General features: G+C 41.9%; 1 protein-coding gene across 3 annotated transcripts in view; it reads left to right on the top strand.

Annotated features, from left to right (window-relative positions):
* phf21b (PHD finger protein 21B) overlaps positions 1-20112 on the top strand; it is a 160549-nt gene that overhangs the window by 115213 nt on the left and 25224 nt on the right. For all 3 annotated transcript variants that reach the window (XM_060903102.1, XM_060903101.1, XM_060903103.1), the window contains 2 exons: positions 14716-14808; positions 18286-18606. In XM_060903102.1, coding sequence (XP_060759085.1) covers positions 14716-14808; positions 18286-18606 — 414 coding nt within the window. The remainder of the gene's footprint in view (positions 1-14715; positions 14809-18285; positions 18607-20112) is intronic.

Genomic DNA, 20112 nt, shown 5'->3' with positions numbered 1-20112 from the left:
ACTTGTCCAGGGTGTACCCCGCCTTTCGCCCATAGTCAGCTGGGATAGGTTCCAGCTTGCCTGCGACCCTGCACAGGATAAGCGGTTATGGATAATGGATGGATGGAAATGATTGAAAGAGGTCATTTTGATTGTTGTTTTGTTCAAATGTGTCACCTTTATCTGCACTGTATTAAAAGGGTGAAATGTTTGCTTGTTTAAATATATTCAGAAAAGTCTGCAATTTCCATGGGATGTACTTATTTTTTCCATATGACATCTACAAACGCACTTACAAATTGACAGGACCAAAAAAAAGCTGAACTGCAGAAACACGTCACCTATAAACTTTCATAGATCCTAGATCGGTGAGTTACTCGTTGAGTGTCAAGGTAACTTCAATCTCGGTGTCAGATCTACTATTGTGAGATAGGTTATAAATGAAAACTTGTAGTACAATGGAGTACAGTGGAGCCTAACAGGTAACAGGAGTTGATGATAAAAAAATGCTCAATATTAACTGAAAAGATTTAGCCTCTGAAGTCGAGCTATTGAATGCTAACACGTGCCTGGTGTTGGCCAGCCTTATCAGAGCGACACACACGAGCACGACACATGGCATTTAAATTGGATGCCACTGGCACTGCCTTTCCTGCACTTTGCTGAATAGTTTTAATTACACTGACAGTAAAAGTACCACATTGCTGCTCAATTAGTCCCTTTTCACAACCACAGCCATACACTTGCACAGATATTTAACAGTTATTCCACGAAACTGAGTTGTGCATGAACTGATAGCTGACAAGGTGCATAGCGCCGAGTTGGCTGTAAGCCATGTATGATGAGATTGAGTGGAATAATTGCTTTATTCTATCCACATTCACTGGATTTTGAGAAACGGAGCATTTTTATTTATTGCAAATTTGATAAATTTATACAAAACGGCCAACAAAATAATTTCTGCTTAGAATGTAAACAGACCGGCGAAATGACAGTAGCAATTTGTGAAAAATGTGATAATAATTCTTTAAAAAAACCAACCAACCAACCAACCAACCAAAAAAAAAAACCCATACGTTCTTACCATCAAATACTTTTATTCCATATTTTGCTGTGGTTTTTTTTTTGTATTTTTGTTTTCAAGTAGGAGTTTTTATTTCGTCCTCAGTTGGTTCAGTAATACGCTCCGCCATTTTGTTTTTCTCTCTACTCACAGTATAAGAGTTGATAGCCTGGTAGTAGAGTTGCCAATCAGAGCGTGCGATTGCTCATATCCAGTGACTGTGGATGGGATAAAGTATACATGCATATTCAGCAAGCTTTCATGCGATTTCTCATCACTGATGATGTGTGTAAACACAGCTGGGAGGCAGTGGTACCTGAGATTTCCTGCAGGAGTGACCAAGCGGGCAGCGACAGCTAAATGCTCCTTGGGTGCCATTTCAAACCGCTGGCCTTGCAGTAACTGAACGAGACGGGCACCGTGCCTGCTTCTGTGCCTGTCTGCCCTGCTAATAGGCACTCATTCCAGCAGTCACTACTTAACAGCGTCCTGTATGTAAGTGGCACAGCCAGTGCTAATTGAATTGTCCAGTGACTACATGGGCACTGATGACGTACACGCCCTGTGATGGCTGCTATGCTTAGTTTTAGAAGATGACTTTGCTTAACTGTGTTCATGCTTAGCCTCGAGCCATGAGCTTCTCCCCACTTCATTTGGTGCATCATCATAGTCACTCCACACATCTATCTAAGGAATGAATCATTTAGTCAGAAAAGCAGGCTGTACACTGCGTCCTGGCTCCAGTTAAGGCAACTTCCATTCTTCAATGTGATTACCATTCAAACCCACCTCCTAAAGATGGGGAGGGTGTAAGCATGCAGGCTTTAGTGGAGAACTGCATTTTGGTCGTTCACATCTCCCCCAAGTGGCCATCAGTGCCATCGTACACAACAGCTCTAGTAGCAGCTTCACTAAACTGCTGCTGAGAGAAGGTTGTTGGAAATGTTTATTTACCTTCCTAATGCTGAACAAGTTAATGTCGAGAAGGCTGTAGGAATGAGATATCATTTGGCGGACGGCGATTCTGAGACGATGGATTCTACACCTTCGCTCACTCTGTATTTTTGGTATTTTTCACATGAAAAATAGAGAACTGGCCCAAACAGGATGGGATGCTTGTACTATTTCATTTCACACGAATGGCTTAAGGGAGGTTATAAACTATTTGATCAGAACTTTAGTACCGTCATTTGGTTTACTGTCTGAAGTGTTTTGTTTGATTTTGCCTTGCCTTTCTTTGCTGCAGCAATTTCAGCTTGCAGTCCATACATTAAGAAATTGATTTTATTTTGTCAGCCTAAAATAATCCCACTGAATCAGAACAATAGGTTAGTACTGAGGTAGCGACAGACAGAAAGGATCTGTACCGAGAGAGAGCTTTTCATCCTGAAAGTGAAATGAGAGAATGTCTGGTTACACGTGAAATGTGTGTGTTAAAGTGCGCACTTTGATCCCTCTCACTCACTCTCCAATTTCTTCTCCTTTCTGATTCCCTGCTGTGTCCATATTTCTCTGAGCTTGTGATGAAAACATGAGACAACATGGCAGAGGATACAGGAGACAAGCAGGTGTCCTTGACTCTCATCTTCCTTTTCTCATTTTCAGTTGAAACAAACCACTGTCCTCAAGTTCAAACTTAATATTTTCACAACTCATAACTTTCAGCATCACTGACTCACCCAGCTGTGTAATTATATAATATTGGCTGGTGTTGAGTGGTATATCAGATATATTCCATTCAGCTAGCACGATTGAACGAATCGAAGACGCTAGCTGAATGGAATATATCTGGTGTACCACGAAAAAAACCCAAGCCAGACAATAATAATAATAATAATACATACACAAAGGGGCGGCATGGTGGTGTAGTGGTTAGCGCTGTTGCCTCACAGCAAGAAGGTCCGGGTTCGAGCCCTGTGGCCGGCAAGGGCCTTTCTGTGCGGAGTTTGCATGTCCCCCCCGTGGGTTTCCTCCGGGTGCTCCAGTTTCCCCCACAGTCCAAAGACATGCAGGTTAGGTTAACTGGTGACTCTAAATTGACCGTAGGTGTGAATGGTTGTCTGTTGTAGGGATCGACCGATATGTTTTTTTCAGGGCCGATACCGATTATTATGGAATTGGGATGCCGATAACCAATATGTCCAACCGATAAATGTAAACATTATAATTCACATGAAATTAAACATAGCACACACTGACACAGACCTTCATATCCATGAAATGTATGTTTAATTGTAAAATTGAACATGAAATTTTGTGCAGGGAGATGCCAGCAGCATTTGTACAATAAAGTCAAACATTAGTTAGAATAAAATGAGAAATAAAATAATAATAAAATAAATATTCACCAGTAAAAAAATAAATCACTCTCTACTATATTACAGCTCACCATTTTCAGTGGAAAATAAATGAAAATACACTCTGGATTCTTTTACACTAAGAACTAAGTAAGACTTACCAACTTCAAGTAGTTTTTAAATAACAAATCAAGTGTAGGGAGCTGCCTGCAGCATTTTTTAAAAAGTAAAATCAAACATAAAGTAGGCTATCACTCCCTATTATGTAACAACTTAACAAGTAACCATCTACATTCTAATGCTTTTAATGCCCAAGCCTAATATTCCCAATTTAGGAGGATTATATTGTAGTGAAGGAAGCATTACATGTAGTTTCAGCGAGACTAGTTGGTTGTAGGCTAATTCAAGTGCTTCCTTCCGTAAGCTAAGTTTGCCTGGCTACACAGATGCAAATGGACAATTTTAACGAGTAGTAGATGAAGAATATAAACATATAATGATGTTGTGCTTTTGCAACTTGTGTGTTTGTGACTTATTGCGGCAAAAGCAGCGTGTCCTTACCTTGAAGTGGAATCTGCTTCTGCCCGAGTGCCCATACGGCCGCCTTGAAACAGTTCACAGTGTTTAGCTACGCGTGTTGATTGGCTGTATCCCTTGTGCCGCTTCTGCCCGAGTGCCCGTACGGCCGCCTTGAAACAGTTCACAGCATTTAGCTACACGTGTCGATTGGCTATATCTCTTGTGCCAAACAAATCAGATGTTGTGGTGGGCGGGACCGTGTTCTTGAACTCAGAGAGGCAGGAAAGGACGTGCAGTGACAGTCGCATTAGGAACGAAATGGCTGCAAAAAGGCATGTTATCGGCATATCGGTGGAAATTATGGCCATTACCGATAACCCTAAAAATGCAGAATATCGGCCCGATATATCGGCCAGGCCGATTATCGGTCGACCCCTAGTCTGTTGTCTATGTGTCAGCCCTGTGATGACCTGGCGACTTGTCCAGGGTGTACCCCGCCTTGCCTGCGACCCTGAAGGACAGGATAAAGCGGCTAGAGCTAATGAAATGAGATGAGACATACACAAAGGAATGCTTCTGCGCATGCTCAGCAGAAAACTCTCTCACTGAATATTCGTGTCAGCTCTGACGTGTGACGTCATATTGTCTTGACAACCATGCAGTATCGTAAACCATATTCAACGCTCATTCTCTATTGGGTAGAGTGACGTAATACACAGAGGATAAGCAATATGCTAACAATATTGCATGCTACCAAACCAAATGAATGAAACCCACTAGAAGGGAATAGAACACACGTTTTTATTCCATTGAAGTGCCCTGTATGCATAATAATATATAAATGTAGGATTGAGCTGCTTGACATGGTGTGTATAAACCGCAGACTACACAAAGTGAATGCTTTAAAATGGTCTCTAACCTCAAAAATAATGACTGTGCACATCTCTGATTTCTGCGTTGGAACATTTGAAGAGCATCCTACACCAGGAAAGGCTAAAGCTACGCTGTGTATTTTGGGCTAAGTAAGGAAACACCGAAGGCCAGACTAAAATGTCAGCGTCTGAAAGCCTAATGCATGCCTACTGAAAAGGTTTCTCAATTCAGCACAGACGAGGCAAAAATAAGGCTAAACGTTTCTCTTTTCCCCTCTTGACAGCCAAGAAGGAGGAGACAAGGGACAGGGAGAGCTGAAAGAAACACTTAAACTCTACTTCTTATCCTGGGTTTTTTTCTTTCCTTATCGCTCTTCTTCAAAATAGCCAGTGAAATTGGGTCTACTGGATGAACCATTAAGGCTCAGAGCTGGATAGCTGGTTTCACAAAAATACGATACACCAGCATGGAACTGAGCCAGACATATATTTTATGCCTCGTCTGGCTATCACACAAACATCTTCACTCAGATTGAAGACAGTTTAGAGAGGGGCATCGGGGGTGGGGAACACGCAGCTCCCAGAACTGCCTCAGCAGCCCTATTGCTTTTTACTCATTACTATTTAAAAAAAAAAAAAGACAAGAATAAAGCAACTTCAAGGTTATGATATTCTTACTGAAGATGAGGCCTAAGAAAAGGATGCTTAGGTTTCGGGGAGCAGGGGGCAACAATTACGGAAATGAATGCCCTCACCGAGGGAGAATTTTCAACCCGGCCGTTACCATGGGAACGGGCCTTTAACCCCCTCCCCCCACTTTCTCTAGCCTTTCTCTGGCACAATGGAAGGAAAGGATTTTTACAGCGGGAGAGTGAATGATTATGTTTTTAAAAGGAGGCGAGCTCAAACTTTCCTGATTTGTTCTCTTTGTTGAGGATGCAGAAACAGTACGTGCAAAGCTCCATGGGCTTCAGGCAGAACAGGAGCCTTGCCAACCATTTTAAGCAAAGCTGCAATCTTCAGAAAGATTCGAGAAAAAAAGATGCTGAATATTCATCATCCTCTTTCCAAATATAGGTTGTTCAAAAGAACTTAGGAATCAGTAGGAATCCGTAAATCACAGACCGCACTGCGAGAAAAAAAGTCCGGAAAGAAGCCGGACCCTGATTCAGATGTCATATTTTAACACAATAGATTAGGTTTGGAAGTAAATCATCAATATATATGAGTGAGAGTGTAGTTGTGTGCCCTGCTTATGAAAGGCTGACCTTGAAGAGCAGATTTACTGGTCGAACAGAATTCTGTTCCTAATATCTCATTGTGATGCTCCTGTCACAGCCGTTCATACACACCAACGACAGAACTGTACATGCCGTTTCAGATGCTCTCAAGGTCTTTGTGCCAGTTTTGTATACAAAAGAAACTATTTAGCTAAACAACTCCATAACCAAATGTTACCTTTGAATATGCAGTTGTGCAAATCGTGCTGAGAAGATAGTGTGCTTGCAATACTATCCTTCAGACTCTTTAGTACTGGTAAAACTAAATGAATCCATGTCTACTGTCCCTCTCCCATCGGTTTGTGAATGTGTGTTTGCACTGTGTCTACTGGTTCGCCTCGACATCTTAAGACCCACTGCAGTGTCATGTTTCACAGCTCGCTCTGGCAGTTTGTTGTCTCCACTAATCTGCTAATCAGCTCCTGTCCACCAGCATTGTTTAAACTGGCAGCGGAGGAAATAACACAAACACGGAGAAAGCTTTCGTGCTGAAATGCGATGCTGTTTCTGAACAAAGCATGCTGTGTGCCACTGTGTTCTTAAGTGCATTGTCTGTAAATGTATGCTCAAACAAATGCTTGTAGCTTTTTTAATCCGTAAAGCAGACTTTTAATGTCATTCTGAGTCTATATAGATAAAACGCAGAGGCGAACATGCTGGGGGGATATATGTAAAGCATATTTGGAACATTTGCTTCAAATATGAAAAAAAAAAAAAAAAGATCTTTATGATGCCCACCTGTGAAGGAGACTGGACTGTGCAGTAGTTTTAGCCTCAATCCTAAAATTATGCAATGTCACAATTTTGAAATGTAGAGAAAGGCCAGGCAGTTTGCATAATTCATCGATACACCATGGTTTATGAATAAAAAAAGTAATTATTATCTTAAGATTCAGGGCTGTTTTTGTGACCCCTCTCCCTCTCATTCATTGTCTCTCTCTCTCTCTGCCACGCTGCAGTGTACAATCTTATTTTCTTCACTGGAGATCATTAGTCACCAGGCAGGGGAAATCTGTGAGAGAATGCTGCGTCAGCACTAATGAAATCTTTCACACACTGAAACATATATGGTTTCAATGTTAATGTATGGAACATTGTTTGAGAATTCTATACAGATATTCCTTAGCGAAATATTTCTTGCGTCATGACAATCCAGTGATTGATTCGCAAAACTGTCATTTACCAAAAGAGCTCACAGAAATGCACCATTGACGGTTGGTTGCATTTTAATTTGCCCTTTCCTTCAGTGCTGGGCCATCCAGGTATGATTGTTTATGCCTGTTTGGCGTTCTAATGTGATGAAAGATGTTGGTTAAAGTTTGTTTTCCCACTGTGACCCAGCCCATTAAAGTGTGGAGAGCCAGTCAGATTGCCACCTTCGAGATCTTGAAAGCTGTGGCCAGAAAAGTGTACAAACTCTACAAGACGCTTTATATTCTATTGGATGCAATGCCCGAGGCAGCGACCAGCTGAAGCAGCATTCTTGACAGGCAGGTAGACATTATTCCTTGTCCTGACTCAATGGATGGTGGGCTTTTTTGTCATCTTTTCTGAGCAAGAGTTGCCTCTGAGCAGTTTGTTTTACTGACAGTTTTCAGAATGTGAGAACAACTTCACCAAATATTACAGGAAGTCTTAAATTCCTTGTTCTCATCTCATTATCTCTAGCCGCTTTATCCTTCTACAGGGTCGCAGGCAAGCTGGAGCCTATCCCAGCTGACTACGGGCGAAAGGCGGGGTACACCCTGGACAAGTCGCCAGGTCATCACAGGGCTGATACATAGACACAGACAACCATTCACACTCACATTCACACCTACGCTCAATTTAGAGTCACCAGTTAACCTAACCTGCATGTCTTTGGACTGTGGGGGAAACCGGAGCACTTGGAGGAAACCCACGCGGACACGGGGAGAACATGCAAACTCCACACAGAAAGGCCCTCGCTGGCCACGGGGCTCGAACCCGGACCTTCTTGCTGTGAGGCGACAGCGCTAACCACTACACCACCGTGCCGCCAAATTCCTTGTTGTCTTTGCTAAAGGATGGTTAAATCTGGGCAAATTACAACACATCCATGGTTAGAGAAGCAGCTTTGGGACAAAAAGTCATTAGTTTGATTCCCAGGACCAGCAGGAATGGCTGATGTGCCCTTGAGCAAGGCACCTAACCCTCAACTGCTCCCCAGGCTGCTCTGGGTATGTTGTATGTCGCTCTGGATAAGAGCGTCTGCTAAATGCCTGGAACGTAATGTAATGTAACCAGTGTACTCTTTCAGCACCAACTTCTGAATGGATGACAAAGCCAGGTATAATGATTATATTTCTCCTATACTCCGTTACATACTCTAACATGGAATACCACATCCATAATCAGCAAAAGGAAAAAAACAAAACCCCATCATCATCTAGCTTTTCTGTGAATAGCAAAGTCCTTGAGTATTAGGCCACTGTGAACAGGATTTTGAACACAACAAGATAATGAACTCAACTCTGTTTCCTGTGTTGCTCTGTGCCACATTCACTGCAGTGGAGTTTCTCTAGGGAGAGCACTTCCTGAAGCAAAGAACACAAGTGGGTGTTTGGTTTTGAGCATTCTTCATGGCAGGGAGTTGAAGGAATGCATTCATGTTTCCTGCTCTTACTTGCTTACTTGTTAGCACTGACCAGAGTCCCTCAACCTCTCAGGAGGTGCGTGATGAGCAAAATGAACAGAATGTGATTCTGAGGCTGTACTAATTGGGTGAAATGCATTTTGATAGACAAGTCATGACATTTTTTTCAAGATGACATAGAAAAAAATATGTTGACAATAGTCAGTCACTTCCTGTCAAGCTCATGTTCTTTCTTGTCTCACATATTTCAGGAATACAAGATAGGAGTGGGGGAAGAAAAAAAACAAAAAAATAGTAACCAACAAAAGTACAACATCCTGACATCACGCAACTCACACAACTTTGCAGACACATTGCAAACACAACAAGCAGAGCAGGAGAGAGAGCGAGCGAGCGAGCGAGAGAAAAGAATGAAGCAGTACACATATGGGACTGTTATATGTTAACTATAAGACATTTCTGCAATGTGAACTTTGGAGTGGTAAATTAACTTTATACATGAGCAAAGGAAAGACTAGGTAGTTTAACACACGCAATTATGTGGTATTTATACAGGAATCGCTTAGTTGACTGTACGGTACTTTGAAGGATTAGAATAATAATAATAAACTATATAATACATTATTATACATACAGGACACTTTTTTGATGGAATAAAAACATGTATTCTATTCCCTTCTAGCAGGTTTCATTCATTTGGTTCAATAGCATGCGATATTGGTAGCGTCTCGCTTATCCTACGTGTATTACGTCACTCTACCCAGTGGAGAATGAGCACTGAATATGGCTTACGATATTGCGTGGTTGTCAAGACAACATGACGTCACACATCGGAGACGTAAAACTAACGTGCTAGTGAGCGACTGTGACGATTTGTAAACAAACATGGCCACCAAGTTTGCTTCATTAAATATGGAAGATTGAGAGAATTTTGAAAGGGAAAGATGCGTTGAACGCCTAAAAGGAACGTATTATAATAATAATAATAATAATAATAAAAAACCTGTTTTGTTCGTGGCATATCAGATATATTCCATTCAGCTAGCATGATATTGAACTTGTCTTCAACTTGTTCAGTATCATGCTAGCTGAATGGGGTATATCTGGATATACCACTCAATGCCAGCCAATATTATTTAAATACAATAGTTGGCAGCATAATAATAATAAATAATAATAATAATCTCATCTCATTATCTCTAGCCGCTTTATCCTGTTCTACAGGGTCACAGGCAAGCTGGAGCCTATCCCAGCTGACTACGGGCGAAAGGCGGGGTACACCCTGGACAAGTCGCCAGGTCATCACAGGGCTTAATATTAATAATAATAATAATAATAATATATTGCACAATGGTGTGTAATGGAATGGTGTACAAGATGCTGATGTGCATTTATGTGCATATGTTTGCATTTGGAAGCATAAGGTCAGTGGCTGTTAAGCAATCTGATGGCATTTGGGAAGAAGCTGTGATTGAAGTGGGTGGTCCGGGGGGTGATGCCGAGCTAACATTTACTGGATGGCAGGAGCGTGAAGAGGGCATGGGCAGAGTGGTTGGCATCCATGATGATGGGCTCAGCCCTTCTCCCACACTGGGTGGAGTAAATGAATCGGAGCTGAGGGTATTCAGTTCCAGTGATTTTGGATGCAGTCTTAATAGTCTTTTGCAGCATTTTGAGGTCCTGGGCAGTCAGGTTTCCCAGTCACACCATGATGCAACCTGTTAGGATACTCTTGATAGTGCAGTGGTAGAAACTCATCAGGGTGCTAGCCCCCCCACCAAAGCTCTGTAGCCTTCTCAAGAAGAACAGATCCTGCTGAGCCTTCTTGAGGATCCATGAAAGCTGCTGACTGTTTCAGTGGGTGAACCATGGATGGTGAGTGGGGTATGATGGCCTCTGCTCTTCCTGTGGTCAATGAGGAGTCTTTGGTCTCATCAACATCCAGGGCAGAGCCTAATCTAGGGCGCGTAATATGCGTTTTTTTTATCTGTCTGTCGCACATCCACTTTTTGGGCGCGAGAGTGATATCGCATATCTATTCATTTTGTCGCGCATTTATAAGTAGAGAGCGTATAGTCGCGTTTTACTGAATCTTGTGCATATCAATTTGTCAGCACCCGCTAGCAAACTCTGCGGTAAATACAGCGTTGTTTACACACCAGTTGGAAAATATCGGAAAGGACCGAAGTATTCCGAATGGTTTATTTAGCGGGTAAAACAGTTTTGTGAACTATTATATCATTGGTCACTGAACCGGAAGACAGTGTATCTCAACCAATCGTGTGAAGTGTTTTAAAAATACCCAAAAGCACATGGCATATCGTTCTGTCTCATCCAAACATAACATTCAGACCCTCCAGGATTTCGCGATTTGCAACATCAACACAAATTCAACCAGTCCCCGTGAATTCAGGGCGGTGTTGCAATTATATCCAATCACCGCAACTTTCCTGCAAATTTGACCAATCATTGGCGTCGTCTTGCGGTGACATCAACAAACTACCTTCCGCCTTACTTCCGTGTATACATTCAAGAGAAGCAGCATGTGCGCAGTGTTGCCAGATTGGGTGGTTTTAAGTGTATTTTGGCAGGTTTTGAACATATTTAGGCTGGAAAACGTCAGCAGTATCTGGCAACACTGCATGTGCGAGTCAGTGTTTCTGTAGGCTTAAATTCTGTTACTGAAAGTGTGTTATGTTTACAGTGAAGGACTGTGCACACTTTATTTTTTTTACTTAATACAAGAAATTAATGGATGCCAACATTTTTGCCAAAATGGTATTTTATTTTCCATTGTTTAGGCAGCTTCAGCATCATACTGTGAGATTCTGTTCAAATTGTTTTTTTTCTTCTATGAAGCCTGAGCCATTTATTTTATTAGTTTATAATTATTGTTTAATTTAGTCTTCAGGAGAGACTGCCTGCACACAGTACTAGTATTAATAGGGTTTTTTTTTCTTACATGAAAGCTGAGGCATTTATATTATATTTTAAGGTAACTTCATGTTGTGCTGTGAGGTTCTATGCACTTTAACTTTTGAACCAACAGGTGCATTTGGATAAGTAAAGCCTATTTTTCTGCATTTTTGTAGTCCTGGTAATCTTACACATTCTACATGATTGCTAGTTTGTTTGTTTTTTGAGTAATTTGTTTAATTTTTCTTGTTGAAAGTTCAGTTTAGTATTATGTTAATGATATTCTAAAAGTAAAGATTAATAAAACTGTTCTGTTTATAGATGTACTCTTGAAAATATCTACCAATGTATTACTTATTTTTCTGTCCCCACTAACTGGAACAAATGAGGGATATTTTTACCCATGTTAATATTTTCTGTCCCCTGTTTCTACAACTAGTGAGGGATCTGTCCCCTATTTTCAAATTCCTAGATTAGGCTCTGCAGGGACAGGTTGTTGTTCTTGTACCATACAGTCATATCTTTTACCTCCCTCCTGCAGGTACACTCTCATCATCATTGCTGATGAGGCAAATCATGGTGGCATCATCTGCAAACTTGATGCTGTTGCCCTCATGCCTGGCTAAACAGTTGTGGGTGAATAGGGGAGAGTATAGCAGCAGGTTGAGGCAGTAGCTTTGTGGGACACCAGTGTTGATGATCAGTGTGGATGACCACCTTTTGCCGATTTTCACAACCCGGGGGCCTGTTAGTTTAAAAAAAAAAAAAAGGCAGAGCAAGCACCTAGCTGCAGATGGAGCTGTTTAGATTGAGGTCTCCAAGTTTCATCATCCTCAGATCTATTGCGCCCGTACGCAAACTGAAGTGGGTCTAGGATAATAGGGATGTCACAATAAATGAAGGACATGGTCAGTTTTTCTAGACACTTCATCACTACAGAGGTTAGGGTGATCAGGCGGTAGTCATTTAGGCAGGAAATGGTGGATTTCTTTGGCACTGGCACAGTTGTACTTTTTTGAAAGCACAATGGTACTGTGCACAGAGACAGGGACAGGTTTAAGATGTCAGTGTGCGCCTAGGACAGCTTGGTGGAGCAGACTTTCAGGACACCTGATATGATGCCCTCAGGGCTGGCAGCTTTGTGTTTTAATCCTTTTTAAAATTTTACTCACGTCAGCTCTATTTGCTGGAAACACCGTCTCTGTGTCTGAGCCTCAAGATTTGAACTGAGCATAGAAATTATTCAGCTCGTCCAGGAACTTAGTGGGGTTTTCTTGAGCACAGTAGGAACAAATCTGTAGTCTGTGATTGCATATAGTGCATTCCACATCATGACTGCCAAGGTCATCATCTAAGTCATACGGTTTCTTTTCCTCTTTAATTGCCCTCCATAGTATGTACCTGGAATGTTTGTAGAGGACTACAATGTTGTGGAAGCATGTATTGTTCCTTTCCCTCAGGCTTCAGAGACCAGCGCTGTTCACCGATGGCTTCTGGTTGGGGTAGGAGTAGACAGTCCGGGAAGGCGTGCGCGCACGCACACAGCTGTCCATGCAGAACCTGACATAGTCTGTTATTGAGTCCACATACACAGACAGATTCCCAGAAAAATCCCTGAAGACAGGCCAGTCTGTTGAATCCAGACAGCCTGGATTCATGCCCCGGGGTCAAGAACTGTACAGTCCTAACCGTCGACTGCACACACTTTAATTTCTGCTTGTAAACAGAAAGCAGCAGCAGCACAGATGAGTGGTCCAACTTGCTGAAGTGCGACTGTGGGATGGACTTGTTAACTGTGCCACGGTTAACTGTGGTGCATTAGTAGTCGAGAGTCTGGTTGCCCCTGGTGGGGCAACTGACATGCTGGTGGTATTATTCCAAAGGCTGCAGTGGTTGAAGTCTCCTGCTATGATGGAGACTGATTCCAGGTGCTGACTCTCTTGTTTACAAATATGGTGGACAGCTCATCCAGTGACCAGTCAGGAACTCAAACACTGGCGAGCAGGAGTGGGAAATCATTTCCAAGTTTGTGCACCAGGAGCTGTTGATGAGGCATGCTGCCTCCATTTGTCTTGCTGGTAACCACCATGTTGTTTTCCAAATGGTGCACGGTAAAGCCCTGGGGTTGTAGGGTAATGTCCAGGGTGTAACCAGATCCTACTGAAGCACAGCGCAGTTCACTCATGCAAGTCACTTTATAAGCCCAAAGGACAGTGAAGTTCATCCAGTTTGTTCTCCATGGACTGGAGGATGGCCAGCGAGATGGTGGGGATGGGAGGCCAAGCAGGATGCTGTTGCAGTGTGGTCAGGATGCTGCTTCAATGGTTCATCTTCTGGCAGCTTCCATTTGTGGCATTCTGAACAATATCTTGAATACCCGAAAAAATTGAGGGTGCTTGGAACATTATTTCTAATGTTCAGCAGAGTCTGATGGTCATAAATGACAAAACAACACATACCATGTAAAAAGGCACTAAACGAGGGTACTTCAAAAAGTTCTCGGCCTCACCCGGAAACAAGGGGTGTAACTTCCATTTTGGGGCATAACTGTGTACTAGAAAGTCTTATATCACTGTCCACAAAAACTCAAATGAAAGAAGCAATCAAAGAAAAAAAAGGAGAGGAAACCTTCAAGCTGGCAGACTGTTACTCCAGGACAATGCGCCCGTCCACACAGCACAGGTGACGGGGTAGAAGCAGTCAAATGTGGCTTTGAACTGTTGCCCCATGTACTTTACTCACCCAACCTGGCACTGTCTGACTTCTATCTGTTTCCCAAACTGAAATCCCACTTGCGTGGTCACCATTTTCAGAGTGATGATGAAATCATCCATGCTGTTGAGGAGGATCTGGAGGCTCAAGATGTGACCTTCTTCCGCAAAGGGATTACAAAGCTGGAACATTGGTGGACCAAGTGCATTGAAGTTAAAGGAGACGATGTAGAAAAATAATGCAAGAACAATCGATGTTTTCTGGGTGAGGCCAAGAACTTTTTGAAGTACCCTTGGTAAATCAACAAAAACATGAAAAAAAAGAGTGAGCAACTTGTAGTATGTCTCCATGGGATGGCACCATCTTAGATGTGTACTTTAATACAAGTACTCAAAGCATCATCCATTTTGTTTTTAAGAAACTACAGAAAGTCTTAACATGGCACATCTCTCCTCCACCACAGATGCTGGGAACACTCACAGCAGTGCCCATCAAGGTGCCTCAGGTCAGCTCTCTGCATCGGCTGGCAGGGCAGTCGCCCACTGTGCTACCTCAGGTACGCACACACATGCACACACGCTCTCTCTCTCTCTCTTACAATCCTGTTCCTCCTCAGGTGTCACATAAAAACAGACTGCATCCAATGTCTGATATACTACTCCAGAAATCATAGCTCAAGGTCATCCTTAGCCAAATCTCCTCAAGGGTTGCTGTAATTACACTTAGTTTTCCATTTGGACATAAACTATATGTGCAAATTTGGTAAACTATTTTTCTAAGAGCATCAGGAAAAACAGAAAGTGACATTCTGTACCACAAGCATCTGAGTGTTCTGCCAAACCTTCATTTTCAGATCCACCCACAGCCTTATTGTCTGGATTATAAGCTCTATCGCTCAAATCAGACTTCTTATGTTGCTTTGATTTGAGCTTTGATCTAATGATTTGATCTGTTAATTTTAATAGGAGGATTGGGTAAAATAAAATATTGATTCTTAAATGCACTGCCATTCTACATTGATTAAAGTGTGTTTTTATTTATTTACCCACAATGATGTTGCTGATATTTAACTACATTTGACATTAACTTTCCAATATTTGAGATTTATTCACATAAAAAGTGATGCGTCCTTGTTGAAAATGACATAATTGCAATTATTTTATCCACATTCACTGGATATGAGCGATCGCGCCCTCTGATAGGCTACTCTACTGTTAGGATAATCAGCTCATATACCGTGAGTAGAGAAAAACAAAATGGTGGCTTTGTTATCAAGTATTTAAAAGAAACAGAAATAGGTAAAAGAATATAGTTGGTTTTTTTATGCCTCCGCCACCGTAAGGTGCAGGAGGCATTATGTTTTCGGGTTGTCCGTCTGTCCATGTGTCTGTCCGTCCGTGCGTGCGTGCGTGCGTCCGTCCTGAAACCTTGTGATCCGTCCGTCCGTGCGTGCATCCGTGCGTGCGTCCATCCCGAAACCTTGTGAATGCGATATCTCAAAGGCTAATGAAAGGAATTTCACCAAACTTTCACCATTTGTGCGCTTTGGGACAAACATGAACTGATTAGATTTTGAGATCAAAAGGTCTAAGGTCAAGGTCACTGTGAGGTCAAATGTCTGTCCGAAAACCTTGTGAACACAATATCTCCAAGGCAGGTGAAAGGAATTTCACCAAACTTTCACCATTTGTGCATTTGGGGACAAAGATGAACTGATTAGATTTTGAGATTAAAAGGTCTGAGGTCAAGGTCACTGTGAGGTCAAATGTCTGTCTGGGAACCTTGTGAACACAATATCTCCAAGTAATTTCACCAGGTCAAGATTACTGTGAGGTCAAATGTCCGTCCCCAAATCACAACTTAATAAGGCGTCTAGTCTACCAGGCGGCGGCATCCCCATCGACACCGTTGGCGTCGAGTTCTATCTATTTTTTTGTTTATTTGTCTGCCCCCCCAATAGCTCCTGTTCCATACTCCAGCCCAGTTGGTGGTAGTAATGCACCTTTAAGTTGGTTTGCCAACCGCCAAAAACAAACAAACAAACAAACAAAACAAAACAAAAACCCTAAAGAACAACAAAATGGCAGAGCATGTTGCTGAACCAACTGAGAATGAAATAAAAACTATTCGAAAACAAACCCCCCCAAAATAAAAAATAAAGCAACAAAATATGCAAAAAAAAAGTATTTGATGGTAAGAACTTTTTTGTATTTTTTAAGAATTATTATTATTATTCCACTTTTCACAAATTGCTACCGTCATTTCGCCAGTTTGTTTACATTCTAAGCGGAAATTATTTTGTCTGGGGTTTTGTATAAAGTTTTTATTTCTCGAATTTGCAAAAAATAAAAATGCTCTGTTTCTCAAAATCCAGTGAATGTGGATAGAATAAGAGAGTTATTCCACTCAATCTCATCGTACATGGTTTAGAGACTGCTTGGTGCTACGCGCTTCGTCGGCTATCAGCTCATGTACGACTTGATTTGGTGGAATAACTTAAGCCTTATATCACTTTGAGGACACTTTTTTTTGTTTTAATTACAAAGTTGTTACATACAATCAAAGTGAAAAACCTATGTTACACAGTGACAGTACAAGTGAGGGGTATTTCGCCAGAAAGTTTAAGAAACAATTAGATGCACATTGATTTTTTTTTTTTTTTGCTATCAAATTAATAATTATTAGGAACATTCTAATAGTATTTGAACAGTGAAATTTATTTGTACAACTCAGCTCAAAATACATTAAGCCTAGTTTTTGATGGATGAATAAACTGGGTGTTTTTTTTTTTTAAATTGCTCTACAGCACACTAATCAGATCATATTTTTATATGTAAATGACCCATATGTCATTAGTGTGAACAGACCTCAGTCCTGAAATGACCTTCATTTGACTGATCCAAGTGCATGAACGTGAATGAAATAAAGGTCTATAAAAATTAAAAGTCTAAAAAAAAATTAGTCTATCAGTGAAAAAAAAAGGGAAGTCTTTATGGTAAAGATGATTTGTTCTTGCAGTCAGCTAACAGTTGTGAGCTGTTCATAATTAGGGTGAGAAGGCAGAAAAAAAAAAGAAAGAAAGGCCAGATGCAGAGCTTTTGCAGTTTTTGCAGCTATTACTGGCACGTCTGTGCTGAGAAATGTGTGGGTGCGGAAGTGAAGCCAGCAGCGATGTGTGTGCACAGAGAAACATGAGCTCAGATCTGACCCGTCCTTATTACAGTCACATGGTTAAGTATCAAGGTATACATTCGGTCTCGAGCCACATGCTGAAATCTGATTGAAAAAGATCAAATGACACATTTCGGCAGAAGATTTGTGGCACTTCAGCCCTGTAATGTGAACACTGCCAGAATGGACTGTTGTATGTAGAGGAGAGCATGTAAAGCAATATCTAACACAGATAAACAGTCACCAGTTCAGCAGTGAGGCAAAACACACAGGCTCGCCCCTCAAATACAGATTAGTGTCCATTAAAGTACAGGACAAAATGTTGGAGATTATCCGATAAATCATGTGGCTAATAAATCTTTAAGGCTAAGCCTCCCAGCTGTGCTCAGCCTTCCATTCAGACTTTGGATGCAATTAATCCTGGCTCAAGTTGAGCTCATTTGTTTCCATTGCTCTTCCTAATGGATCAATTCAGATAATGATGTTTGATAAGGACACAAATGAAGCTCGATTGTGCATGTAGCAGGAAGACCACAGGGGGGCAGCACAGGCCCAAGAGAAGCCTGCTGAGACACAAACACCACTGGACAAGAAGTCGTATCGGATAAATCAGACTATTTAGGGATTTGTTTGCAGGCTGTTGACACAAATAACACCAATTATGCTTATTCCTTGACTGAACTATTGTTTTCTGTTTGAACGTTATTTTTGGATTTGATCGTGTTACTGATCCAAGTCAGTACGTTATATGGGTAATAAATTCTCTTTCATTTTTGTTGTCCAAATAATGTAAATGACTGAAAAGCACATGACATTTTCAAACTGGACAGTTTAATAACACTTCAATACCTCCTGAACACAGGTTAGGCCAAAGACTCTGATCCCGGACAGCCTTCCTCACAGCCCGTGCCAGGAGCAGCAGTCCAGCCAGCCACTGAGCCTGGCACGCGGTACTGCTGTGGTTAGCCCCAAAAGCCAGGGACTCAGTACCTTCAGCCCAGAGAGGATGTCCAGTGGCCAGGGCGAGAGCACGCCACCTCCCTTGCCTAGCGTTTCCACAGCCACAGCCAGCCCTGGCGTCGCGTACGCCATCATCTCCGCCACCTCACCTGCAGCCAACGGAGTGGCAGCCATGAGCGAGGCAGTGAAAGTGCAACCGCTGATCTTCAGCCCAGACAGCAAGGTCAGACAGCAGCCTGATCAGCTATCAGCACAGTTTCGAGCTCCTGTGAAAGCTATCAGACATTTAATCCAAAAGCTGAATTGTTCTTCCTTTCAAAATGACTAGGAAAGATACCGTGAAGATAAGGTTCAAATTTTATTTTTATGCATCGGTATGTTTAGTGCAGCATTTAAACATCGTCTTATAACAGCTTTACACTGCATGTTGCTTATTTTACTTTAACATTTGAAATAACTTCTTTAAGTTGCTACTTCTTCCTGTGATCAGTCAGCCAGTGTTATAGCTGACATCTGAAAAGATCAAGACAGATAGTGTCTTGCAAAAGTATTCATCCCCCTTGGTGTTTGTCCTGTTTGGTCGCATTACAAGCTGGAATTAAAATGGATTTTTGAAGGGTTAGCACCATTTGATTTACACAACATGCCTACCACTTTAAAGGTGCACATTGTTTTTTTATTGTGACACAAACAATAATTAAGATGAACCCCCCCCAGAAATCTGGAGTGTGCATATTAAGGTATTCACCCCCTTTTGTATGAAACCCCTAAACAAGAGCTGGTCCAACCAATTCACTTCATAAGTCACATAATTAAGATTAAGATCCACCTGTGTGCAATCAAATTGTCACATGATCCATCACATGATATCTGTATAAAAGCAACCTGTTCTGGAAGGACCCTGACTCTGCAACACTATTAAGCAAGCAACATGGAAACCAAGGAGCCTCCAAACAGGTCAGAGACAAAGTTGTGGAGAAGTACAGATCAGGGTTGGGTCATAAAAACTATCCCAAACTTTGAATATCCCACAGAGCACCATTAAATCCATTATAGCAAAATGGAAAGAATATGACACCACTACAAACCTGACAAGAGAAGGCCGCCCACCAAAACTCATAGACTGGGAAAGGAGGGCATTAATCAAAGATTACAATGAAGGAGCTGCAAAGATCCACAGTGGAGATGGGAGTATCTGTCCATAGGACCACTTTCAGCTGTACACTCCACAGAACGGAGCTTTATGGAAGAGTGGCCAGAAAAAAAGTCATTCCTTAAGAAATCACGTTTGGAGTTTGCCCAACAGCATGTGGCAGACTCCCCAAACACATGGAAGAAGATTCTCTGGTCAGATGAGACTAAAATTGATCTTTGTGGCCATCATGGGAAACGCCACGTGTGGTGCAAACCCAACACCCTGAGAACACCATTCCTACAATGAAGCATGGTGGTGGCAGCATCATGCTGTGAGGATGTTTTTCATCTGCAGGGACAGGAAAGCTGGTCAGGACTGAAGGAAAGATGGATGGCACTAAATACAGGGCAATTCTGGAGGAAAACCTGTTTGGGTCAGCCAGAGGTTTGAGACTGGGATGAAGGTTCACGTTCCAGCAGGACAATGACCCTAAACATACTGCTAAAGCTACACTGGAGTGGTTTAAAGGGAAACATTTCAATGTCTTGGAATGGCCTAATCAAAGCCCAGACCTCAATCCAATTGAGAATCTGT

The sequence above is a fragment of the Neoarius graeffei genome, chromosome 21 (genome assembly GCF_027579695.1).
Source record: "Neoarius graeffei isolate fNeoGra1 chromosome 21, fNeoGra1.pri, whole genome shotgun sequence".
Classification (NCBI taxonomy): domain Eukaryota; kingdom Metazoa; phylum Chordata; class Actinopteri; order Siluriformes; family Ariidae; genus Neoarius; species Neoarius graeffei.
The sequence above is the reverse complement of the archived record's forward strand: the minus strand, read 5'-3'. Positions and strand labels throughout refer to the sequence as shown.